We start from the raw sequence: 26,976 nt of genomic DNA, 5'->3' as shown, positions 1-26,976 counted from the left end.
TTTGAAAACTTCTGAGGGTCTCCTGAGGAGCATTCCCCCTGTGACTCAATACCATCCAGACAGAAGCAACTGAATCACATTCTCAGCTGTGATTTCGACTACCTCTCATCGTGCCCTGAAAAATAGGAATGTCCAGCCCACCATCCTTCCCACCCCTCCCACAGTGGTATTCTGCACCCACTCAACCTACACAGTATCCTCATTCATCCCTACACAACAACTGCTTCCAATACCTTGCCTCATGACTCATACCCCTGTAATAGACCTAGATGCAAGACCTGTCCCATACATCCTCCCACCACCACTTATTTCAGTCTGGTCACAAGCTTCACCTATCCGATCAAAGTCAGGGCTACCTGTGAAACCAGTCACATGATCTACAAGTTAAGCTGCAGCCTTTTGCTGCATTCTACGTGGGCATGACAACGAACAAGCTGTCTGTTTACATGAATGGCCACCAAAAACTTGTGGCCAAGAAGCAGCTGGACCATCCCCATTGCTGAACACGCCCAACACACCATTCTTCATTTCAGTGACTGCTTCGCAGCCCATAGCACCTGGAGCCTTCCCACCAACACCAGCTTTTCTGAATTGCACTCTTGGGAACTCTCCCTACAATATATCCTATGTGGCCTAAACCTTCATTAGTCTTTGTCTTTACCGTCTAGCCCCTTCATTGCTCCCATTCCAAGCACTACACAGCGCTCTATTTCACAAACACACACACAGTCTTTTTTACCTCCCTCCTTTTCTACTACATGTGCTCTCCCCCCTCGTGGATCCTGTGTCTAACCTCCTGAGTGCACATAGCTGCCCCGTCCCTGTATGGCCCAACAATCACCACTTTACTGTCGCCCACCCCTACCCTGCTGCCCCCCCCCCCTCCCCATCCTAGCCTCCTTCTTACCTCCACCACCTGGTTGCGTCTCCCATCATGCACAGCTGCTCGCAGTGTGACGTTGGCAGCCAGAGACTGCACTCAGGTGAGTCTGAGTTGCATTTTCCTGAGTGTGTGTGTGTGTTGTCTGTTTCCGACGAGGGCCTTGTTGGCCAAAAATAAACATATTACATAAATCCTTTCCATCTTTAACACACTCTACCCCTCTCTCTCTCTCTCTCTCTCTCTCTCTCTCTCTCTCTCTCTCTCTCTCTCTCTCTCTCTCTCATTTGCACTTGCATGCAGTGCAGCCCACCTCACCCCCACATTTCATATGCATGTGCACAGCAGAGAGAGAAAGAGAGAGAGAGAGAGAGAGAGAGAGAGAGAGAGAGAGAGAGAGAGAGACTTGGGGGGGGGGGGGGGGAATCTAAAGCATTGACATGCTGTTTGTGTCAAAGACCTCATCTTATTCTCTCTCCCCATTTACTCACTACTTATCCTCCCCAACTCCCCTCTATATTCGTGTACCAAATATCCCACTTCAGCCTGCTCTCTTCCCTTGGAACAGCCTCCTTCTCTCTTTGCTGCCTTCTCGCTTTTCACTTTCTTTGTGATCTCCATATGTGTGTGCTAATTATAAAATCTTACAGTTTCAGCTTTTTATGCAGAACATTATGACAAACGTATCAGCTTTTGTGCACATGTGTGGACTAAATCAAAGTTTTTGGGTCTGTCCATTGGCGTCCACAATATTGGCCAGGGCTGCATCTCCGTCCTTGAATACGACGAGGAGTACATAGTTACATTCCCCAATGGATATGGCAGGTGGGCATCTATCATTTCTTTCAAAAGATAATTATGAGAAGGTTTTGTTCTTTGCAGAGTATCTCTTTGTATCAAGTGAAGATATGTTTAAAAGAATATCATTGATAAAAATTGATGGTTGCATCTTTAAAAAATACCTACAGTCATTTGAAGGATACTAAATGGCGGGACCAGGTTCTGCATCTGATTTTGTGATTATGAAACTTAAAACATACCCCATTAGAATAATTTATAATGCTGTAAACTACGTGTGGTGATAGTCCCATGCTTGGTGATTTTAGTTATTTAATTGTCCAAAAATGATTGTCTAGCTAACAGTGCTACCTTTCTTGTAGTAACACAGGGTAAAACTGGACTCTCATTCAACATTATTATATTAGTTTTGTGTAAGAAGTCAGCTGTATCATCATAATTATCGTTGTTGTCAAAATTAATATTTTACCTAGTTTTACTAGAAGTTAATTATTTATTAATGTAGGTAATCATATTTGTTAGTCATTATTGCACGTGTCTGTGTGAATAATTTGAGAATTTTGTAAAGTTATTTAAATGTAGTAGAAACAAATTCTTGTATATTTTCAGCAAATTGTTAATATTAAAATGATGGTCAGCATTGCATGTCTGTCAACGTCTGTCAATGTTTAGTATGCATTATGTTTTTGCATGGGGCTTTAACATTTCTCCATCCCTAGTGTTCTGCAAGTAAAATTTGTCTCTTGGTGGTGATAAATGGTGAGCATCTGTGGAAGCTCAGCTACACATGGATTTGAGTCTTATGGCTGGAGACTGATCAGAACCACCAGTACTTTATTGGCGTATACTCTGTGCATGCTTTGCCAACCACCATTAACCACAACAGTGTAATATAGGATGTTGCGGAGAACGAGTATTTGACTTGCAATGGTAGAATGATTCAGACTGACATATAATCACAGTGATAATTAATTCTTGCTGGTCTTTTTTTATTGTTGTATTTGTTAAAAAGCACTTTATACTTCGCCAATTTTTGTTGTTTTTGAGGAAACTCTTGCTTAGATTGCCCATTATGAATCATATTAGGCAATGGAAATGATTCTGTCTTTGTCCAGTGCATAGGGATTATATCCTCAAAATCATAAAAAATGGTAATAATCACCTTTCCATAAAAAAAATCACTATTGGTAAACACTCAAAAGCTTTGTTCCTATGTTTTGACTGTTTAACTTCGAAATGTGTTTAAAGTATCATTCCTGGTCATGAATATAAGCAGAAAATGCTGCAAGATTGTGACTAAACATAGACACTTTCTAGGATGAAATGCTGATCATACGAATGTGTGGTCAGAAATAAGTGACTGGAACAGTGAGCACACAAGACTTTTTCATGACAAGTATTTTATGAAATACAGTGAGCGTTTCCAGTTGAAATGTGTTCGTTATCAGATATCTCATGCACATTCCTCTTGTGAACAAAATTTTTAAATTAGTTTCCATATCAAATGAAATTATTCAGTAACAACAGACAGTTGTTAATTATCTTCATATCTCATGCTGGGTGCATCAGACGGTTGCCGACTAACTGATTCGTGTCATTGTCATCTGAAACTTGTAACAAAAGTTGATACTCTTGAATTCTGTGCTCTGGTTTCACACAATATAGTTAGATAGCTTTACATGTGATACTAATAGTTGTCCCTTCTCCATTAACATCAACTACTAGTAGTCTGGGTCATGCACAGTCTTAAAACTCGATAAACAAGAACTCAGGAGGGTAGTATAAAGGACTGAAAAAGTAAAACTGATATCTCGTAACAAGATGCAGTTGGCATGTCGTAGTGTATTCTCTACTGTGGGGTGGAGTGTCTACAAAAAGTTCCACTGAAAAGAATGTTCAAAAACATTCATCATTGCTTGTTACAGAGAATTCTACTGATATACATGGAGTTTTCTCCTCCCTTTTGTTCTTGCCTTTCTTCTTTTGCACCGAAATTACGAATGCAGATATCAGAAAATATAGGATGGAATCTAACAATATTATGAAAAGGATAGTGGCTACTCACCATATAGCGGAGATGCTGAGTCGCAGGTAGGCACAATCAGGTCAACAAGGCCTTCATTGGAAGTAGAAAACACACACACACACACACACACACACACACACACACACACACACACACACACACACACACACTCACTCTGAAGCAAATGCACCTCACACACACATAACCGCAGTCTCTGGCTGCTGAGGCCAGATTGTGAGCAGCAATGAGTGATGGGAGAAGCAGTTAGGTGTTGGGGTTAGGGAGGGGGCTGGGTCGAGGAGGGAGAAGGGTAGCAGAGTAAGGGTGGGGGACAGTAAAGTTCTGATTGTGGGAGCATACAGTGATGAGATGAAGAGAGGATAGAGCAGCTATGTGTAGCCGTGAGGTTAGACAGTGGGGGGCGGGGGGGTAAAGGAGAAAGAGATAACTAAGAAGACTGTGGGGTGCGGTGCATTGGTGGAATAGAGGATTGTTTGGCGCTCGAATGGGAACAGGGAAGGGGCTAGATGGTAAGGACAAAGACTAATGAAGGTTCAGGCCAAGTTGGTTATGGGAACATAAGATATATTGCAGGGGGAGTTTCCACCTGTGCAATTCAGAAAAGCTGGTGTTGGTGGGAAGGCTCCAGGTGCTCCAGGCTATGAAGCAGCCATTGAAATGAAGAATGTTGTGTTGGGTGGAGTGTCGAGCAGTGGGGCTGTTCCAGCTGCTTCTTTCCCACAAGTTGTTGGTGGCCATACATGCAGACAGACAGCTTGTTAGTTGTCATGCCCACATAGAATGCAGCACAAGCTTGCAGCTTAACTTGTAGATCATGTGACTGGTTTCACAGGCAGCCCTGCCTTTGATGGGATAGGTGATGTCTGTGATCGGGCTGGAGTAGGTGGTGGTGGTGGGACAGGTCTTGCATCTAGGTCTGTTATAAGGTTATGAGCCATGAGGCAAGGGGTTGGGAGGAGGAGTTGTGTAGGGATGGACATGGATATTTTGTGGGTTTAGTGGGCAGTGGAGTACCACTGTGGGAGGGGTGGGAAGGGTAGTGGGTAGGTCATTCCTCATTTAAGGGCACACTGAGAGAGTCAATACCATGGCAGAGAATGTGATTCAGTTGCTCCAGTCCTGGGTGCTTCTGAGTCACTAGGGGAATGCTCCTCTGTGAGCGGACAGCGGGACTGTGGGAAGTGATGGGTGACTGGAGAACTAAGGCATGGGAGATCTGTTTTTGTACGTGTTTGGGAGGGTAATAAATGTATGTGAAGGCCTCTGAGAGACCCTCAGTATTTTTTGAAAGGGGCAGCTCATCACAACAGATGTGACGGCCATGGGTGGCTAGCCTGTGTGGGAGGGTCTTCATGGTATGGAATGGATGGCAGCTGTCAAAGTGGAGGTATTGTTGGTGGTTGGTCAACATCGAGGAAGGTGGCTTGTTGGATCGATTAGGACCAGGTGAAGTGAATGGGGGAGAAGGTGTTGAGGTTCTGGATAGGGTGTCCTCACCCTTGATCCAGATCTTTTAAGTTATCATCAGTGAACCCAAACCAAATGAAGGGTTAGGGATTTCTTTTTTGTGTGTGTGTGTGTGTGTGTGTGTGTGTGTGTGTGTTGTCTACTTCTGACGAAGGGCTTGTTGGCCGAAAGCTCACTTTCTTTTTGTTATGCTTATCTGCGAATCAGCATCTCCACTGTATGGTGAGTAACAACTATCCTTTTCGTAAGACTGTTGAATGCAGATACTCTATTTTGTGTTATTTTAACTTAAAATGAGAGATAATTTTGGACACAGAAAAATTCTGACAAAATGGGTGAGCTTATAGTTAAAGTAAATTACAGTATTCCTTAAGAATTAATTGGTTCTTACAAGGGAACCTCCCCATCGCACCCCCCTGAGATTTAGTTTTAAGTTGGCACGGAGGATAGCCCTTGAAAAACTGAACACAGATCAATCGAGAAAACAGGAAGAAGTTGTGTGGAACTATGAAAAAAATAACCAAAATATACAAACTGAGTAGTCCATGCCTAACATATGCAACATAAAGGATCGTGTAAGCTCCGGAGCCCCATGGTCCCGTGGTTAGCGTGAGCAGCTGCGGAATGAGAGATCCTTGGTTCAAGACTTTCCTCGAGTGAAAATTTTAATTTTTTATACAATCAACTTCGCTCTCCAAAATTCCAGGACATGTTCAGATTTGCTTGGACATATGCAGGATTTCACGGTCTACATATGGAAATTTTGAAAACATGAAAAACATGTTTTGACAGACCACAAGGAAAACTGCGACTGTGAAACTGTTGCATTCATTTGTTGCAGTTTATGTGACAAACTCTTATGTTTTCATAACTTTTTTGGTAGTGATTATCACATCCACAAGAAAACCTAAATCGGGCAAGGTAGAAGAATCTTTTTTACCCATTCGCTAAGAGTACAAGTTAGGTGGGGTCGACAACATATTCCTGTCATGTGACGCACATGCTGTCACCAGTGTCGTATAGAATATATCAGACGTGTTTTCCTGTGGAGGAATCGGTTGACCTATGACCTTGCGATGAAATGTTTTCCCATTGGACAGGCACGTCGTTTCGTCTACTAATCGCACGGTTTTCTGGTGCGGTCACAAAACACAGACATTAAACTTATTACAGTGAACAGAGACGTCAATGAACGAACGTACAGTTCATAACTTTGTGAAAATAAATAAAGTAAAATTTTCACTCGAGGGAAGACTTGAACCTAGGATCTGTCGTTCTGCAGCTGCTCACGCTAACCACAGGACCACAGCGGTCGGGAGCTTACACTACCCTTGAAGTTATATGTTAGACATGGACTACTCAGTTTGTATATTTTCGTAATTTTTTTTCATAGTTCCACACAACTTCTTCCTGTTTTCTCGATTGATCTGTGTTCAGTTTTTCAAGGCCTATCCACCGTGCCAACTTATAACTAAATCTGAGGTGGGTGCGATGGGGAGGTTCCCTTGTTAGTAGAGAAATGTGAGCTTGGTTTGGAAGTCATTTTATATGTAGACTCCATATTTCTAGATTTCTGGAAAGCTTTTGACACAGTAGCCCACTGCAGGCTGTTAACATAAGTCCAAGTGTATGGGATATCTTCCCAATGTGAGTGGCTCGTATACTTCTTAAGTAATAAAACCCAGTATGTTGTCCTCAGTTGTGAGTGTTCATCAGAGACGTGTGTGTGTGTGTGTGTGTGTGTGTGTGTGTGTGTGTGTTGGGGGGGGGGGGGGGTGTCCATCAGGAATGCTCCAGGGAAGTATGATAGGACCTCTCTGTATACATAAATGATCTGACTGACAGAGTAAGCAGAGAAATTTGCTTGCTGTTTGCTAATGACGCTTTAGTCTGCAGGAAGGTGTCGTCGTTGAATGGTTGTGGAAGGAACAGGATAACAATTTCTATTTGGTGTGATGTGTGGCAACCATATCTAAATGTAGAAAAATGTAAGTTAATGCAGGTGAGTAGGCAAAAAATCTGTAATATTTGAATACGGTACTAGCGGGGAGCTGCTTGACTAAATTGTGTTGATTAAATAAATAAGCCATAATGTTGCAAAGTGATATAAAATGGAACAAGCACGTGAGGGCTTTACTTGACTTCGGTTCATTGGGAGAACTTCAGGAAAGTGTATCTAACCTTCAAAGGAGAAACAAACGATATTATGAAAAGGATAAATTGCTACTCACGGTATAGAGGAATCATTGAGTCACAGATAGGCACGACAAAAAGAGTGCTTTGCTTAAAGCTTGAGCTTCAATCCCTTTCTGTTGTGCCTGTCTGCAGCTCAAAGTGAGTAGCAATCTGTCCTTTTCGTAATACTGGCGTTATTCCGTCCCTGGATTTTCCACTGCTTGATTTCACATAAAATGAGATGTTTATAAAGAACACTTGGATGTGCCATTTTTGTGCACTACTTGAATGTCTGTGATTTCGCCAGGTCATATTAAAGGAAGGCATCAAAGGAATTGTGAAGCATGCTACTAAATTTGTTACAGGACAGGTTTGTTCAATACGCGAGTACAATGGAGACACTTTGTGATCTCAAATGGAAATACCTGGAGGGAAGATGGCTTTTTGTTCACAGAACATTATTGAAAAAAAATTTAGAGAACAGGCATTTGCATCTGACTGCAGAACAATTCGACTGCCACCAATGTAAATTTGATGTAAGGAATGTGAAGACAAGATAGGAGAAATTAGGTCTTGTACAAAGGCATATAGACGATTGTGTTTCCCTTGTTCCATTTGTGAGTGAAATAGCAAAAGAAATGATTAGTAGTGGTATCATGGTACCCTCTACCATACACCACATAGTGGATTGTGGAGTAGGTATGTTGATGCAGTAGTAACATGGATAATATATCATTTGTTTTTAAATAATTGGAAGGATTGTCAGAAAAGATAATTGGTTCTGTGGGCACCATATGGTTCTGTGCAGCCCATCAGTTTGACAAATCTTAACAAGCAGCATCAAGTTAACAGATACGCTAAGCTAACAGCTGTTGTAGCTTTTTATAACCATGGATTCTTCAAGAAGGGTCATGGGAGTAGATGCGCTTAACTATAGACCTATGTCTCTGACATCGATCTGTGGTAGAATTTTAGAACATGTTTTTTTGCTCGCGTATCATGTAATTTCTGGAAACCCAGAATCTACTCTGTAGGAATCAACATGGATTCCGGAAACAGCGATTGTGAGAGACCCCAACTCTCTTTATTTGTTCATGAGACCCAGAAAATATTAGATACAGGCTCCCAGGTAGATGCAATTTTCCTTGACTTTCCGGAAGGCATTCGATACAGTTACCGCACTGTCGCCTGATAAACAAAGTAAGAGCCTACGGAATATCAGACCAGCTATGGTGGCTGGATTGAAGAGTTCTTAGCAAACAGAACACAGAATGTTGTTCTCAATGGAGAGACGTGTACAGACGTTAAAGAAACCTCTGGCGTGCCACAGGGGAGTGTTATGGGACCATTGCACAATATATATAAATGACCTAGTACATAGTGTCGGAAGTTCCATGTGCCTTTTTGTGGATGATGCTTTAGTATACAGAGAAGTTGCAGCATTAGAAAAATTGCAGAGAAGTGCAGGAAGATCTGCAGCGGATAGGCACTTTGTGCAGGGAGTGGCAAACTGACCCCTTAACATAGACAAATGTAATGTATTGCGAATACATAGAAAAAAGGATCCTTTATTGTAAGATTATATGATAGCAGAACAAACATTGATAGCAGTTACTTCTGTGAAATACCTGGGAGTATGCGTGCGGAACGATTAGAAGTGGAATGATCATATAAAATTAATTGTTGGTAAGGCGGGTGCCAGGTTGAGATTCATTGGGAGAGTCCTTAGAAAATGTAGTCCATCAACAAAGGAGGTGGCTTACAAAACACTCGTTCGACCTATACTTGAGTATTGCTCATCAGTGTGGGATCCGTACCAGGTTCGGGTTGACAGAGGAGATAGAGAAGTTCCAAAGAAGAGCGGTGCGTTTCGTTACGGGGGTTGTTTGGTAAGTGTGATAAGTGTTACGGAGATGTTTAGCAAACTCAAGTGGCAGATTCTGCAAGAGAGTCGCGCTGCATCGCGGTGTAGCTTGCTGTTCAGGTTTTGAGAGGGTGCATTTCTGGATGAGGTTTTGAATATATTGCTTCCCCCTACTTATAACCTCCCAAGGAGATCACGAATGTAAAATTAGAGAGATTCAAGCATGTATGGAGGCTTTCTGGCAGTCGTTCTTGCCGCGAACCATATGCGACTGGAAGAGGAAAGGGAGGTAATGACAGTGGCACGTAAGGTGCCCTCCCGCCACACACCGTTGGATGGCTTGCGGAGTATAAAGCAGATGTAGCTGTAGAATCAAAAGTACTCAACCGAGATTAATCAGAAATCCCCCCCTCCCCCCCCCCTTCTCTCTCCCCCATTCCCTCTCTCCCCCCATTCCCTCTCCCCCCCCCTCCCTCCTTATCCCCCCCTCCCTCCCTCCTTATCCCCCCCCTCCCTCCTTATCCCCCCTCCCTCCCCCATCCCCCCTCTCCCCCCTCTCTCCCACCCTCTCCCACCCTTCCCTCTCCCACCCTTCCCTCTCCCACCCTTCCCTCTCCCACCCTTCCCTCTCCCACCCTTCCCTCTCCCCACCCTTCCCCTCTCCCACCCTTCCCTCTCCCACCCTTCCCTCTCCCACCCTTCCCTCTCCCACCCTTCCCTCTCCCCACCCTTCCCTCTCCCACCCTTCCCTCTCCCACCCTTCTCCTCCCACCCCCCTCTCCTCACCCCCCCTCTCTCACCCCCCTCTCTCTCACCCCCCTCTCCTCCTCCCCCTCTCTCCCCCCTCCATCCCCCTCCCCCTCTCTCCCCCCCCTCTCTCTCCCACCCTTTCTCTCTCTCCCCTCTCTCCCTCTCTCCCACCCCCATCTCTCCCACCCCCATCTCTCCCACCCCATCTCTCACCCCCCCCATCTCTCTCACCCCCCTCTCTCCCCCCACTTCGTGTGTGTGTGTGTGTGTGTGTGTGTGTGTGTGTGTGTGTGTGTGTACGTACAGTAAGTGAATATACAACCTTTGAGTTTGGTGAATGACGTAAAGTAGTTTGTCATACACGTAATCAGTTATAGGATTTTCTGTGCCAATGTATTTGAAGCTATGGGTGAAATATTTAGGTTGATGATATGCAAGGTCTTGTGATTGCAAACATAGGAGAAATAAAAAGTTGTGTTTCTTTCATTGTTTTTGCATTTTCAAAGCTAGGCGCATGGGAGTGAAAGTAAAGAATAGTGACCTGGGAGAATAAGATATAGTTTTTGAAATTAAATAAGCATTTGTGTGTGAAGTAAGTGAATATATACTACTGTAGGATGAACTTTCACAAGAGCTCAAAAATAGCACCAGTTAGTGTAAAAAAGACTGAGTAAAAAATAAGAAAATCAAAAGTATTGCAAACTTTTAACTTTTGTAAACAATTGTTTCAAATGGGTTTTTATAGGATGTTTACAGCAGTTGAATGTAATATGGTCATATCTGTATATTTTCATACAAATTTATGTTGACACAGGTCAATTCTGACAGTTCCATGGATTGAGTTGGGTGGTTTCGGTTACAATTACGTGTGCCAAAACTGGTTACAGTGCAAATATTGAGTTCCACACTAAAACCATTTTATGGTGGTAAGAAGAATCGTATTACAGCAGAGGCATTTCAGCCTGGTGACAAGAAGCCATTTCTGACTGTCAGTGGAGAGTGGAATGGTTGTATGGAAGCTAAATGGGCTGACGGGGTATGTATATGTAATTAAAAACTTTAAATACTCTGGTACCAAATAAATAAACACACATTTAGTATGTCATCTTTACCTTATTAGGATATCATTATTAATTATTATTGGTAGTTTCACATGAGACTACAAAATTTTGTTTATTGTATGTCTTCAGTATGTTGGTGTTGTTGTCTGACAGATCACTAGGGGTGGGACCAACAGGGGATGGGGAGTGGGAGGGCGGAGGGGGGGGGGGGGGAGGGGCTCGTTCTGGCACCTGCAGTAACTGGAAGAGTTTTCCAAGCACAATGGTATCTTCCCTTTGGGAAGTGTGTGTGTTCAGTGTTAGTTTTTTATAGGCCTGTCCCTGCAGGTGGCTATGATGAAGCAGAGTTTGTGTCATGTCCGTACTGCCGTATCTATGGAGAAGGGTAATTGTAGAGCCAACACATTGTCTTCTCCTTTCAGATAGCATCTAGGTGGAGGTCAGACGTAATGGCCCTGTGTGATAGATGTATCATCGCCAACAACGTTACATGCCTTCACACAGTCAGACATCATGCAGGTGTGGAATTTAATGTGGGTCATTTGTGGAAAGTCTGGCGATCAGTGACTTCATACTAGTACCTCACCTTCCCTTAGCTGTTAAATACTGGTATTAAAAACTTTTTCCACCATTGAGATTGAAACCAGCTACCTCACAGGAGTGAAATATCACCACACAAGTCTGTATGAAGGGTGTTCGAAATAAAAGGTACGAAACAACATTGAGGGAATGATTGAAGTCTTTACTCAAAAGTACTTACCAGAGGCCTGAGCCCAGCTATCCCACTATTCCCTTGTTACCAGAATTGCTGTGGCTGTGACAGGAGCCAGTCCTCCACTCTGTTCTTCAGTTCGTCGTCAGAGTTGAATCAGATACCTTTGAGCCTTCTTAGTGGACTGAACACATGGAAGTCACAGGACAACGTATATGGGCTGTGGGATGGATCCTTAAGCTGTTCCTACTTGGCCAGTACACTTCGTGTCACCTTGGAGATGTGTGAACGCACTTTATTGTGGAGCACAATCCCTGTGAGCAGCCGGGTAGGCTTTGAAGTGTCTCACAGTCCCACATTACTATTAATGGTTTTTTCCATGCTCAAGGAATTTAATGAGTATCAGACCTCATGTGTCGAAAAAATAAGGTGAGCATCATTTGCCTGCTGAGGGCATAGCTTTGAGTTTTTTAGGGGAAGGCGACAATCCATGCATTCATTGCCTAGATGTCTCATTACGTTATCCCAAAGTGGAATATGTAAACTTAAAGCAATTTGATTGTTACAGTGTTTTGTTCCTTTTGATTTGGACACTCCTTATATTAATGACTACAGCTATAAAGGTGAGTAATACACTTACTAGATCTTTTTACATAAATATTCTCTCTCTCTCTCTCTCTCTCTCTCCTCTCTCTCTCTCTCTCTCTTTTCAAGAATCTTATGTTCTCCTTGCAAAAATAGCAGCTGTGCACCAGAAAGTGGTGTCACCAATGAAGTGATATAAAGAAATATATATTGCTGTGGAGGTCAATATTTTTTATGTTGTTGAACAGATTATTTGAGAGTCTTGGTGCATTTACTGATGAAGCATTGTCTGTTGAGGTCATGTGCACTCAAACAAAACGCGTGATATTTTACTTGCACGGCACTAGTGAAGGATTGCACAAGAAACTATGAACTAGCCACTACAACAATCTATTGTTCTGATTAAAATTTAATGGTTTTACAAAACACAGGAATTGTATTTAACATGTTTACAATAAAATTTCTCATACATGTGTGTGTACCATACATGAATATTTATGCTGTTCCTTAACTAAGGGAAACATTCAGAAGCAAAAATTTTGTCCTTTAAAAAATGTTGCTCGATTCTGAACCCAAATCAGTATTTCATTTGGTTTTGACAGACCATAGTAATTTACTGTAATTTACTAAGTGACATGATAAATTTGGTCACTATTCATGTATTAGAGCCTTTAATCAGCTGTAGAATATGATGGTAACACTCAGATGAGACAAGATGGAAACTTAAGTAGAAAACAATGTCAGATCACGGGATGACCGAAAGTTTGAGAATTGGACTGAATCTTGATTGTGATCTTTTATTTTTGTATTGGTTGCTGTTGTTATATATGACTTTCACCTTAGAAGAATTTGCTGTCTGTGTTTGCAGCTGCTCAAGCACGGTACTAAGCAAAGTGTGAAGGGGGAACAGTGACAGCATCTTGGCTGAGAACTAGGATGGGTATGGGGAGGAGAGTAGAGAAGAGGCAGCAAATTAAGTCGTGTTGCCAGCCATGGGAATCTGTATCACATACTTTCGCTTTTTATGAATTTCTACCACATCTAAACTGCAATTTGCCTGATCCATTTGTAGTCAGAATTGAATTGACTTTAAAATTGGACAAACAATCAACAATAATATACATTTCTGCAACACTCACAATGACGTATGATGGGAACAAAAGGGGGTGTGTCAGCTGCTGGTTCTATGCACCCAGTGAGAGAGCAGTGGGCGTACAATATGTTTGGAAGCAAGAGACATTGTACATTCTGATATCAGTATGGAAGCAAAATCTGATATGGATTTGGAAGGAAACAGCTGTCACACTGTAACAACCACCTCAGAAATAGCGAACATATTTGATAGAAACAGCCATAGATTTGTGACACTGAAGATATAAATTTTACAGCTACGTTATTGAGGTACCCTAAATGCCTTTTAAACTTTCGTGAGAAGTTAAAATCTAATTCCTTGCCTCTTGGGAGTATGAATGTAATTTTTTTTAATGTGTTGAGTGCAACCACCTATTGAATATAGAAATAATATTCTCGTTACTCGTCTGTGACTTGGAATAGCTCTGTATTTATTAATGACAGGATCTCCTGGTATTATTTGATTTTTTTGCTGCCATCTTTAAAGAGAAGTTTTAATCAATCTTGAAATGGTGCTAATGGCCATGTCAGCGAATGCTGTAGAGCCAATGAAACAACCAAGTCCACAAATGATTCCCTTTATCTATTTATTGAGAGAAATACATGCATTTTTTATGTTTGGGAGTCCCTTGCACCTGCTTGTGATTTGGCTGCCTGAACAGCAAGCTCATTTTTGTAATGAAACAAGGCCATCTTGCAAGACTGACTGCTTCTGTAAGGTTTTTAAAATAGCTTGAGAACACATACTCCAACAACATCAGGCTCTAGATCTTAGATTGCTCCATGAAGAGTGTAACATTCCATACAGTTGCAGTAAAGAATGCTCACACCATTTTTGCTCATGTTTTTTAGCTCTCTTCAGTTTTGTTGGAGAAATATCAATGTGAAATATCGTACCACGTTAATTCTTGTATCGAGATCAAGTTGGTATGGTCACATTTTATAATCATCTAGACTGTCAGTTTGGTTCTGACCAGCAATCTTTGAAGATTTTTTTGGAAACCTTATATTTCTAGGATGTGTCTGTGCCACAAACTGCAAGTCTTGACAACACAAAGATTTCTGTATAAGGCATTACAGACAGTGATTGGTCTGATGCTTAGGGTACAGTGGATATCGCATTCCACTGATCTCTAATTCCTCTCCTCTCTAATTAGTCTCCAAACATAAAATTTGATTTCTTCACTAGTAGCTGTTGATGGGTACCAGATGAAGTTTTATTTTCAAGAGAATTTCTTTCAACTTTAACTTCATGGATGCAATAGAAATACGTAATCGCGTTAGGATCAGCCGGGTTAAAATAGCCCTCTGAAAACAAAACAAAAACACATACACATGGCCTTGAGATAATATGTGTCGCTAACTGTCCATAGTTCCAGGATGATTAAACCGTTAATAGTTGGGGAACAGTGACTGCAACAGGCCCCCCAAATGTCATAAACATTTTTGTATTCTTGGTGTGGCTCCTGCTTATAACATGAAGGACAGAAGCAGGTTACTGTCAGTTTCAAAAATACTGTCATTGATTTCATAACTATCATCATCAGTTTAGGATCCAGTTTCTTCAAGCAGCCTCAGAATTCCATCATCAGTCATACCGTTCCACATTTTATGACAGACTTTTCCAATCAAGACAACTGCGGAAGCGCACTGGGACAACAAATGTGCAGGGACTGATTACATCTGCAAATATTTTTCAAGCCATGTAGTACTTGGTGGAAGCAGGAACATCTATCTAGCGTCTCTCTGTAGTACTAAAAGAGCAAAAATTGAATTGAAGCCATCACTGCTTGGAAATAATAATTTGTAAATAACAGTCAGGAATGCTGCACTTGGAGATTATTTGAGTGCTCACAATATGCTCATAATTTTATAGGAAATGACTGGAATGTGTTACACACACATTAATTTGTTGTATATAACTGAATGTTAAATTGTGGGGCAGGTTTGAGATAGCTGGGTTTGAAATTGAGCAAAGTTTTAATGTGGTCTAATGAATATACATATGCAGGTAGAGATTTCCTACTTCATAGTTTTGTACTTAGTATGTATACAGGCCGGTTATTGCCCCCTTAAGTAATAAATAGCAATCAGTATATTTAATATATTTTAAAAAATGGTTCAAATGGCTCTGAGCACTATGGGACTTAACTTCTGAGGTCATCAGTCCCCTAGAACTTAGAACTGCTTAAAGCTAACTAAGCTAAGGACATCACACACATCCATGCACGAGGCAGGATTCGAACCTGCGACCGTAGTGGTTGCTCGGTTCCAGACTGTAGTGCCTAGAACTGCTCGGCCACCCCGGCCGGCTACCATATTTAAAACTACACTATTGGCCGTTAAAATTGCTACACCTAGAAGAAATGCAGATGATAAACGAGTATTCATTGGACAAATATATTATACTAGAACTGACATGTTATTACATTTTCACGCAATTTGGGTGCATAGATCCTGAGAAATCACCTCTGGCCATAATAACGGCCTTGATACGCCTAGGCATTGAGTCAAACAGAGCTTAGATGGCGTGTGCAGGTACAGCTGCCCATGCAGCTTCAACATGATGCCACAGTTCATCAAGAGTAGTGACTGGCATATTGTGACGAGCCAGTTGCTCGGCTACCATTGACCAGACGTTTTCAGTTGGTGAGAGATCTGGAGAATGTGCTGACTAGGGCAGCAGTCGAACATTTTCTTTATCCAGAAAGGCCCGTACAGGACCTGCAACATGCGGTCGCGCATTATCCTGCTGAAATGTAGGGTTTCGCAGGGATCGAATGAAGGGTAGAGCCACGGGTCGTAACACATCTGAAATGTAACGTCCACTGTTCAAAGTGCCGTCAATGCGAACAAGAGGTGACAGAGACGTGTACCCAATGGCACCCCATACCATAACGCCGAGTGATACGCCAGCATGGCGATGACGAATACACGCTTCCAATATGCGTTCACCGCGATATCGCCAAACACGGATGCGACCATCATGATGCTGTAAACAGAACCTGGATTCATCCGAAAAAAATAAAGTTTTGCCATTCGTGTACCCAGGTTCTTCGTTGAGTACACCATCGCAGGCGCTCCTGTCTGTGATGCAGCGTCAAGGGTAACCGCAGCCATGGTCTCCGAGCTGATAGTCTATGCTCCTGCAAACGTTGTCGAACTGTTCGTGCAGATGGTTGTTGTCTTGCAAACGTCACCATCTGTTGACTCAGGAATCGAGACGTTGCTGCACGATCCGTTAGAGCCATGCGGGTAAGATGCCCGTCATCTCGACTGCTAGTGATACGAGGCCGTTGGGATCCAGCACGGCGTTCCGTATTACCCTCCTGAACCCACCGATTCCATATTCTGCTAACAGTAATTGGATCTCGACCAATGTGAGCAGCAGTGTCGCGATATGATAAACCGCAATCATGATAGGCTACAATCCGACCTTTATCAAAGTCGGAAACGTGATGGTACGCATTTCTCCTCTTTACACAAGGCATCACAACAACGTTTCACCAGGCAACGCCAGTCAACTGCTGTTTGTGTATGAGAAATCGGTTGGAAACTTTCCTCATGTCAGCACATTGTGGTGTTGCCACCGGCACCAACCTTGCGTGAATGCTCTGAAAAGCTAATCATTTGCATATCACAGCATTTTTTTCCTGTTGGTTAAATTTCACATCTGTAGCATTTCATCTTCGTGGTGTAGCAATTTTAGTGGCCAGTAGTGTACCTCCGTCCCCTTGTGTATACATGTAAATCAGGAGTTCATTGCAAACAGTCTTCAACATGTCAATTAACTTTTGCATGTTTGAATCCACATTTGCCTTTCAACTGTAGAGTAAGCAAACTTAGCGTTCTCATTATAATCCTTCTGGGTGTACTGCCACAACATTTTGTAAAATACTAAAATAAACCAGTGTTTCAACCCTGATAACAGCTGCTGAAACTTGATCGAAACATCAGCTTATTTTAGCTTTTTAAGTATTTTATTAGGTGACATTGCAGTACACCCAGAAGTATTTTAAGAGATTGACACCAGCAAGAAAGTCTATATATTTATATCATAAACCCACCATTGTCTGTCATTCACCCTAATATGAGGACAGGCTGATCAGATGTTGAGCATTGGGAGACACATTAACATCTAGAGAGTTTTATCTGTTAACCATGACCAATGCCACTTTGCAGCCATATACAGACAACAGCCAGTTGACATTGTGGCCTTTTGCAAGCAGCACAGTCCCCATCCGTTTCTACATTCCAAATCTATATAAAACAATATACGAAGAAGTACCAATCAAAGCCTAACAATAAAACAAGCTACCTCTAGTGTCTTCTAAACTGCACTGTACGTGATATGAAACAATATCACAAAAATGAAAAATGAGCTGCTATTTGAGCACTAATTCACTGAACACAACTGCATATCATGCAGACACACATACTTGTCACTGAGTAAGCTAGTGGCCTTCTCATTGCAACACAGACTATTGCAACCAGACAAACCACATTGTAATTGGAAACCATCCAGCTCCATCCACAGTACACCTGTTTATGCATTATTTTTTGTGATATGGACTTGACTTCACAACTCAAGAAGCTTAGTTGCTTTTATTACTGTGTCCATGACACATTTGACTTTTTACAGTTTAATGGCTAAATAGTGGGGAAGCTAGCTGGCTTCTAACTCAAGCAACATATCAGTCTTCAGGTCTCCAGTACAAACAGTGACAATGTTTCAGGCCTATGAAGGATTATAAAGGAATCAAAATTCTCAGCATATATAAGAAACTATATGCTTTTGGTTCTGTTGTGTGTGGCTGATAGTGTACACAATAGATTAATGCTTGATGAAGCACAAGATGTTTGCATCTATGATATTCTGAGAAATTGGCTGTAGTGGAATGTATTTCAGGAAACAAATAGAAAATTTTACTTGAAACCACCTCCATTGTCACATGGAGAACATAATAAACAGGGCAGTGGAAGTTAAAATATTGGGAAACACTCTCAACAAAGATCACCAGCAGCTCAATGAAGCTGGGTATATGAAGTGGCCTCACCAGATGTAAGACAAAAACATTGTCTTATTTGGTGATGGACTGAGCATCACTTCACGTCATGTTATATAACATGACTACATAGATACATTGATAACACAGCAGTTGTTCACTGCTTGACACTGTCTGAGGAGTATTTGATCAGAAGGTGATGAAAGTTACACTTGATGTGGCTGGAAACTTGAAGTATTTAGTAATTCATGTTGCTGTTGGGCCCTGCATCTATAAATTTTAACTAACAACTCCAGAATTTCATTTGTGGCTCATTGTTCATGTCAGTTTCCCTTTATAGATCTTATAATTACATTTTTCCCCAGGACATTAAAGTCTCTTCTTTATCTATGATAATGATTGAAGCATAAGAAATGAATTAATGAATGTCTCAGGGAAAAATGTAATTATAAGATCTAGAAGATCCTCTGTGGTACAGGACTTTCTATTACGTCCAGTGCTGGGGTGCCATTCCAATGCCTTGGCAATAGTGACAATGTAAGGGAAAATAAGCAGAAGATATGATTTGAAGTTTGTTGTGGGGAGGGGCATTCAACTTAGGTTGTTCATGCAGCAATGTTAACCATAGTGCTATGGTGGTGTAATGGTTAGCATTTCAGCCTAGCAAGCAAGAAGACGACCCAGGTTCAATTCCTGGCTGCAGCACAAATTTTAATTCATTTCTTCTGCTTCAATCATTATCGTAGTTACTCTTTATGTTTCTCAGTTAAAATAGCAGAGTAGTATACCATTCCACCTTGCACAAATCTTCTCTTCATTATTTTCCAAATGAAGTGCCTTATTTTCGAGAACCAGGATGAATCTTTCATTTCTGCATGATTAATAGAAATAATTGTGTGTGTGTGTGTGTGTGTGTGTGTGTGTGTTGGGGGGGGGGGGGGGGGTTGCATGCGTTGTTGTTGTACCTTACTCATGTTATGTTTGTTTCAGAAAACCGAGGTGTTTGTTGATGTTAATCGTATCGACATAACAAAAAAAACGTGTTCGACCAATAGCAGAACAGTCTGACAATGAGTCTCGCCGCTTGTGGAAGGAAGTTACTGCTGGTCTCAGGTGAGAAATGTTGGCAAAATTTTGGCACATATGAAGCCCCCTTTTTTTTTTTTTTTTTTTTTTTTTTACTGCTGTTTTTGAAAAGAACTGACACTAACATAAAAGTGTACTGTATATCATGTGTAGTATTCATAAATACAGGATGCCTCAGGGGAAATGTGTGATACTCAAAGAAATTAGTGTTTTGTGAACTCTTAATATCAGTAATGGCAGGAGTAAAAATTACCACTTAACGTATAGTCAAGGCGTTAACCATTCAACAGACACACAAACAGGGCTGGAAACATTGTTGAGCTTTCAGGCAATGTATAGTTCAGAGCTCAACCCCTCCCCCCCCCCCCCCCCCCCCCCCCCCCCCCACACACACACACACATTTATGGTTGTACTAACCAAATACTTCATACAAGAAGAAAATCCGTCCCTCCAAAAGTTGCTGCTGTTACGAGGTGGCTTGCTTGCATGCAGCAACTTTACAGCCTTGTCACTCGGCCAGATGGGGTTAGGCAACAGCCAAACGAAAGTATTTGACAGCATATATTAGTAACAGTTTACAGTATGTTGTTAAAAGAAATAGTACACTACTTACCTGTAATATTAAGCTGGTTCAAGACCATAGTTCACACATTTACTTGCACTGAACTATCATAAACTCCGATCTAGTTCAGAATTTGGTGAACAATAACTATAATAATTGATAGAATGTCGTGGCTGGCTCTTCTTGGCAGGACTGCAGACGTGATTCTGATGTGTCTTAAGGCACTGTTCATACTCCAGATACTGATACTGATAGTGATGGTTTGCAGATCCTGAGTGGAGGTGTTTGTTGGCTTATATCTCTGTCTGGCAGATGGGTGTCAGCTTAAGAACTCCTTGAGTGATGTGTGACAGATGCATACAACAGTCCTCGCCTTGTTGCACCCTCTTTAAACTCTAGCTGTAACTCAGTGCTGCCTGATCCGCAGGCAGCTAGGTGCTCTACTAACCAGGGAACTCCCTATCACCTCTCCCCCCTCAGATTTAGTGGTACGATTGCCCAGTGGATAGCCTGTCGAAAACTGAACACAGATCAAGCATGAAAACAGGAAGAAGGTATGCTGGAGGAGGGGGGGGGGGGTGGGGGGGTGGGGACGACAGTGTACAGTTCCAGTTGAAGAAGTGTAACATTGACAGTAATTAAGCAGCCATGGCATCATGGTTAAGTGGTTGCAGTGTTGGACAACAAGCCAGATAAGCCAAGTTCAAAAATTCCTCGTGCCATTTATTTTTCACAACATTATGAACAGTCTTTCTGGTCACTGAAGTTTCTATTCTCTTTCTGTAGTCTTGGCAGTTTTGTCATACTATGCGTTGGTTGTAGAATATGAGTCACGTGGTAAGAAAATGTTACTGTCGCAAGTAATTGTGATAAATAGAGCAGGAGAGCTACCACATAGACATCTTCATAGAAATGAAAATAACTATTAAGGTTTGAAGTATGTTACAACAGGAGTTCAAGAGTCAAAACTTCCAAAACGGAATGCAACTCCTAAAAGGTTAGAAACATACATTTTAACAGAGCACGGAGAAACACACACACACACACACACACACACACACACACACACACACACTCTCGGCCAAGTCAAGCTTCAGGCACTCTATTTGGCCAGGGTAATGTGACGCACTCTCTCTCTCCCCCTCACCCCTCTGCCTACCCACCTCTCTCTCTCTCTCTCTCTCTCTCTCTCTCTCTCTCTCTCTCTCTCTCCGTGCGTGTGTACATGTGTGTTTACATGCATGCACACACCTGTGTGCCTAATGACATTATCCCAAAGCTTGACACTGTTTTCAACTTTGTTTTCATGGCTGTTAACCACTAAATACCTCAACTGTTTGGTTAGTTGTTCTCCTTCCATTATTTGTGTTTCATCCAGGACTTCCCATCATCATTTTAGAACTGCAGTATCGACAGAGTGATACTGTATACAACAGCTCAAACTCAACAGTTCAATTTTAAATCTTACCAAGCTAATATTTCCTTATTGTCAAGTGAATTTTTTCACACATTCCTCTGGCAGTGACAAATATTTTAAAGCATCTTTAAAAAAAAATCTGCTTGCAGTTCTTAGAAATATCACTATTTTATTTGCTCCTTGTTTATCACTGTACCCCTTAGTCTTAACAGCGTTCATCATGTGAGATATGTTAATAGATACATTAACTTTGCAGATTTGGAGCTACTTCTTACTAAAATCCATAAACCATAATTTGAAGCATATCTTTGTGATCAGGAAATAGGACTATCATAGCCCATTCAGTGATAGAAAGTAATACATATGTGTTAAAGGATCTGTTTCTAAGAATACCATAATTATCTACCATTCCAACCTACAAGTTTGAAATTTGTCTCGAAGTAGCCTACAACCATCCTCTGTAATATTCTTGTATGGATATGGTGTCTGTTCTTTCGGACATGTCTGAAAGGATAGACACAATTGATGACCTGCAGCCATCTAGAATGAAATTAGAATTGTATTAATAATGGTGCAAAAGCGTGGCATGCCTCGTCATCGCCCTCGGGCTTGGCAATTCTACAAACAGAAGATGTTGTCACATAAAGAAAAAGGTCATAGCTCAGAAGTTCAAGTGAATCATAAGATGGATTAACAATGTCACATTGTCACTAGTTTCCATCACAATTCTGCTTAAAGCTATGATGGACATGTCAGCAGATGGGAACGTCATTGCACCCTCTCTTACCCACAATCCATCCCTTCTTTCAACGCCTCTGCAATGGGGGACAGAATCGCCTAGTAATCGCCTAGCCCAGCATTGAAATTACTTGCGTTTCTTATGGGTCCTGGAGGAAAACTTTTCAGACACATCACCATGCAGAATCAACATAAAACACCTTAGGAGGTGGCGTATAGGGTGCCAATGATACCACCCTTTCCCTTGGAATATTGATTCCCTCATATTGTGCAGTCAAAAATGATAGTTCTTGATAACCTTTGGCACCCCTGCAACCTCAAATGATACAACCCTTCTCTAAGGGCATCATGGGGCTGCAACCCCATTGAATGTGATGTGACCCCTTTGGAATGTAGCTAATGCTATTGCAATTTTTGCTCTGGTGTACAAGGTGGAACCAATAGGGACCATTCAAAACAATTCGATGAAATTTGGATGTGATCGGAAGCAGCAAATGGTGCTTACAGTTTCTCAGCCATCGTGTTTTGCATCTTCCACTGACATGATGACAGAGGGGTGTGACATCAACACTTGCTTGAGTAAAACAGCAGAGGTTTGCTCTATGACCCCTGATTGAGCAGCACCCTCAGTGCCACCCATCCACTTTCACCAAGCCTTTAAAAAATGTACGTTTACAGAGAGCTTGCAGACAGGCAACCCCTTGACACCCCTCCAATTCTGCATGCCTATTAGCAGGCACAAGAGCAGCAGCATAGTCTGCCTGCAGGTGCTTAGGACTCTCATCATGAGTTGTCTCTGTACAGATGTATTTTTCACATGCTCATCAGTGGTGGGTGGTGGCAGTGAGGGTGGTCTAAGAGGCGCCCTTTGCTGTTTTATACATGTGTGTGTCAATGTTGCGCCACCCCCACCCTCCCCTCTCCCCATGATCACATTACAGGATGGTTGGAAAAAGCAAAAGTACCCTTTGCTGCTTTGGATGACTTTCAGAGTTTGTCAAAGGGATTTGAACAATCCAGGGTGTATACGACCCGGGACAACCGGGAAATCCGGGAAAAACCCGGGAATTTTTTCATCCGGGAGAAAACCGGGAAAAACCCGGGAATTTTTCGGAATTCCGGGAATTTTTCATTGTTTTAGCTTTCAGTTAAATTTTTGCAATTTTGACTGCAGAATTGATTCTCTAGCAAAGAATGTCATTGTATCCTGCTACTGGAGAATGATACTCCAGCAATAAAATATAAACGAGAGGGAAAAAAAATAAAACTTTAATGGAAATGTGCAATTTACAATAGCAAAACATCGTGCACGTAGAAGCGTCTGCAAATAGCAAAAATATGTCAAAGACCGTAGGGCGCAGACTGTAATTCTTCGTAACAATAAACTGCTTGCTATGACCATGACGTCACAACTGTTCACGTTAGGTTCGTTTGACCAATTGCCAGCGGTCTGTTGCGCATGCGCATTTGACTCGCGTATAAGCAGTACCTTCTCCCGCTACTTGAAGTTTGGCTGTTAGCTGTATCGGTAGTTGCAGCAAGCAGCCACATGCAAACGAGAAAAATTTTTCTCCCGCGCCCTAGCTGCCAGATTCACGCTTGCACAGAGTTGTCTGAGTTGTAGTGGGGAGGGGGTTAACCTCCACCCGACCCGTGTTTACGTTAAGTGATTTCGCTGCTTCTCTTTGTGTACAGCTCCCACGTCAAGTGAAAACAAACGGATTTCTGTGGCCGGGAGCCGTCAAGTGAATTAAAATACCTTCACATAATTACGGAGGGAAAAAATATATTATTAATTTGTTTTCTGATTTTATTTTATTTCCAAGTTAAGTAGCAGTCAAGCATTAATCGCCTTGCAGAACAGTGAAGTTACTTTTGCAAGCTTGCTAAAGAAATTTGGCTTTATTAATCTTTCCGCTGAGGCAATCATTTTATTTGAAACGAAGTGTTTCATTCTACAGTATTGCCTGGTTCCAACTGTTCGCTGAATTTCAAGTGCGCGTTATCATCTTCTGCCATATATGGCATTATGCCATAATAAAGAACCTAAAATGAGATCGCAGAGTACTGGTACTCCTAGAAAATTTACATCCCAAAAACCACACTGAAAAGCTTAATATCAGATGGGACCTACTTCATTGTGAATCTGGAAAAAGCCAATTTGCACTTCAAGCCGTATTATGCATTTTAGTGTGGTTACGAAATTCCAATGCTCTTTGGAGTATCCTCTGATGCCCTGTTTCTTTTATGGTGTAATGTAAGCTCTGTTAGTGCTTTATACACACGAACATGCGGGCTTCCTACACCACTACAGTTGCACACGCACAATAATGCCCGTTTTTCTGGCGCTCTCTGGCAACTGGTAAATCGAACCTATTTCTAACAGTCTCCGGATAGCATTGCGAACGGTGGTTAGAAAAGTGTTACTTTCAAAGAAAATTTATTTTTACGCAACATGAATTATGTTACGTGTGAGAATGTGGGATGGATATCTAAATCACAGAGCGTTCGAAACTGAACAGTTCGAGGACCAGCCAGAATTTCGAGCCGAGACATTTATATCAGAATTTTAAATTTACTGGCACATTTCTGTGATGTATCTTAAAGTATAACACGTGCAAAAAAAAATCAATATTACATGTGAAAGCTTAGCTTCTGTTGTAGCGTGTTAATCTTTGAGACCAAAATTATATGTGGAAGCTTAGCTTTTCTTGTAGACATACGGTACTGTGTACATTAATGTAAACCGTTAATTTTTCCTTTTGCGTGTTCGCGCTATGTAATCAGTGATCTTGCTATTGGCTGACTGTAACAGGTGTCCTATGCTCTGAATAGCTACTGTCATCGGCTGGCGAGATCTCGTGGCTTGAAATATGACTCGCTTACAAAATGACATCGCAACCTCGGTTTCAACGCTCAGGAAACTAACGCGCTTTGTTTGGTGCAATTCGAATTTATACTTTCGTAATACGAAAATATGCAGCGTATATGTTGCTGAAAATCAAAGGTCTTTCCAAAAATTCTCTCCTTTTTTAAATTAAAAGTCTCTCCAAAACTTTTCTGCCCCGTCTTTTCTTTTTTTTTTTTTTTTCCGGGAAGTTCTACGCGATTGTATAAAACGTTAACCATTCAAAGGATTGATAAGTTTTACAGTTCCGAGGGAAAATCTACGGAAAACCTACTGTCACTTAGCACAGAAAAAGTGTATTTTCGCCCGGGAAAAAGCATATTTTTTAAGCGGGATATCCGGGAGAAATCCGGGAATAATCCGGGAATTTTTTTTTCTTGTCCCCGTATACACCCTGCAATCCTTAGCAGTTTCACCCAGTACACCAGACCAAAAATTGCCGTTGCACTGTGCTCCAAAGTGGTGTGGTCACATTTGGTGGGGTTTCTGGCTCACAATGCCCTTAGAGGAGGATTGAATCGTCCAGACGGGTGTCTAGCAGTGGTCAACAGCCATGTTTAAAGGCTGTCAAGATCATCATCTTCTTGTTCATCAAACTGCAAACTATAATTTTTGACTGTGAAATGTGTGCGAATCACTGCCCATATCAAGTGGGGGTTTCATTGAACCCTTTATGCCACCACCATGATCCCTTTCTATGTTGATTCTGAGTGATAGTGTGTGTGAAGTATTTCCCTCAGCCAGCCATAGGAAACCACATCATACCACATCATTTCAAAGCTTGGCTTTGCAGTTCTGACACCCATCATGGGAGGATGAAATATGGGTAAGTTGGGCTGCGATGATCTTCCCATCACGTGACATGTCCACAGTGGCGTAGGAAAGAATTGTGGAAAATTTTTTTTGCCAATGCGGTGTCATTAACCCACCTTACACCTCACATGAACTTGTGAGCTGTGGCCTTTATCTTGTAAGTTGAACACCTTGCTGTCCGAAGCACTGCCGAGCCTGAGGGTAATCTCGAGTTTGCCATGCTTTTTTACCATTACAGAGAACAGTTGTAGACACCTTCGAGTCAAATTTCAAACTTTCACATCGCAGTGGGAAACAATTTAATTATGTTGGGCAGTGTAAATGTCTGTTATATATTCTTAGTTTCTGATGTGTTCCACATCTTTGAGGACCTCCCTACAGGCCTACGGAACAATAATGTATGATCATCAGGTTGTAGCACCAGTTTCTCATGTGCTAGTGACAAGCCATTTCCAACTTCTTCTATCCTTGCACAGGTTTGCCCAAGGATCCTATCCCAAAGGAAACATTTTCAGTGATGTCCTCCTTAACCCTGCCAGTCCATTTTCTCTTTGGCCACCTATAGTCCTTTCAATGAATTTCTTAGCTGGTCGTGGTTTCTTGTGTCCATTAATCTAGACAAGTAGAGTTTTCCTGTACCCTGAGTTTGAAACCTGCATCCATTCTATTCATTTAATTCCTTGTTGTATGCCCAGATCTAACAAACTTCATTTCAGCAGCTTAGATTTGGTTATTCCCCCCCCCCCCCCCCCCCCCCTCTCTCTCTCTCTCTCTCTCTCTCTCTCTCTCTCTCTCTAGCATTTTTTTGTGGACTTTGGTGTGACATTTGTTTCACACAAAATGTCTGTTCCTCACCAACAGTGAAGATGCATTCCAAAATGCTTGCAAGGTCAGTTAAAATACTTTTGTTAAAGCTGTGAAGTGAAATTAGGTGACAAAATCTCAGAAGATCCAACACAGAAAACATGAAAAAAT

General features: G+C 41.8%; 1 protein-coding gene across 1 annotated transcript in view; it reads left to right on the top strand.

Moving 5' to 3' along the window:
- The window catches only part of LOC126190687 (oxysterol-binding protein-related protein 9-like), a 528,891-nt gene that overhangs the window by 481,635 nt on the left and 20,280 nt on the right, over positions 1–26,976 (top strand). The window contains 6 exon segments of the mRNA XM_049931146.1: positions 1,531–1,705; positions 10,796–10,832; positions 10,834–10,890; positions 10,892–11,017; positions 19,467–19,508; positions 19,510–19,589. Coding sequence (XP_049787103.1) covers positions 1,531–1,705; positions 10,796–10,832; positions 10,834–10,890; positions 10,892–11,017; positions 19,467–19,508; positions 19,510–19,589 — 517 coding nt within the window.

The sequence above is a fragment of the Schistocerca cancellata genome, chromosome 6, assembly GCF_023864275.1.
Source record: "Schistocerca cancellata isolate TAMUIC-IGC-003103 chromosome 6, iqSchCanc2.1, whole genome shotgun sequence".
Taxonomy (NCBI): domain Eukaryota; kingdom Metazoa; phylum Arthropoda; class Insecta; order Orthoptera; family Acrididae; genus Schistocerca; species Schistocerca cancellata.
This window is presented reverse-complemented; position numbering and strand designations above follow the sequence as displayed.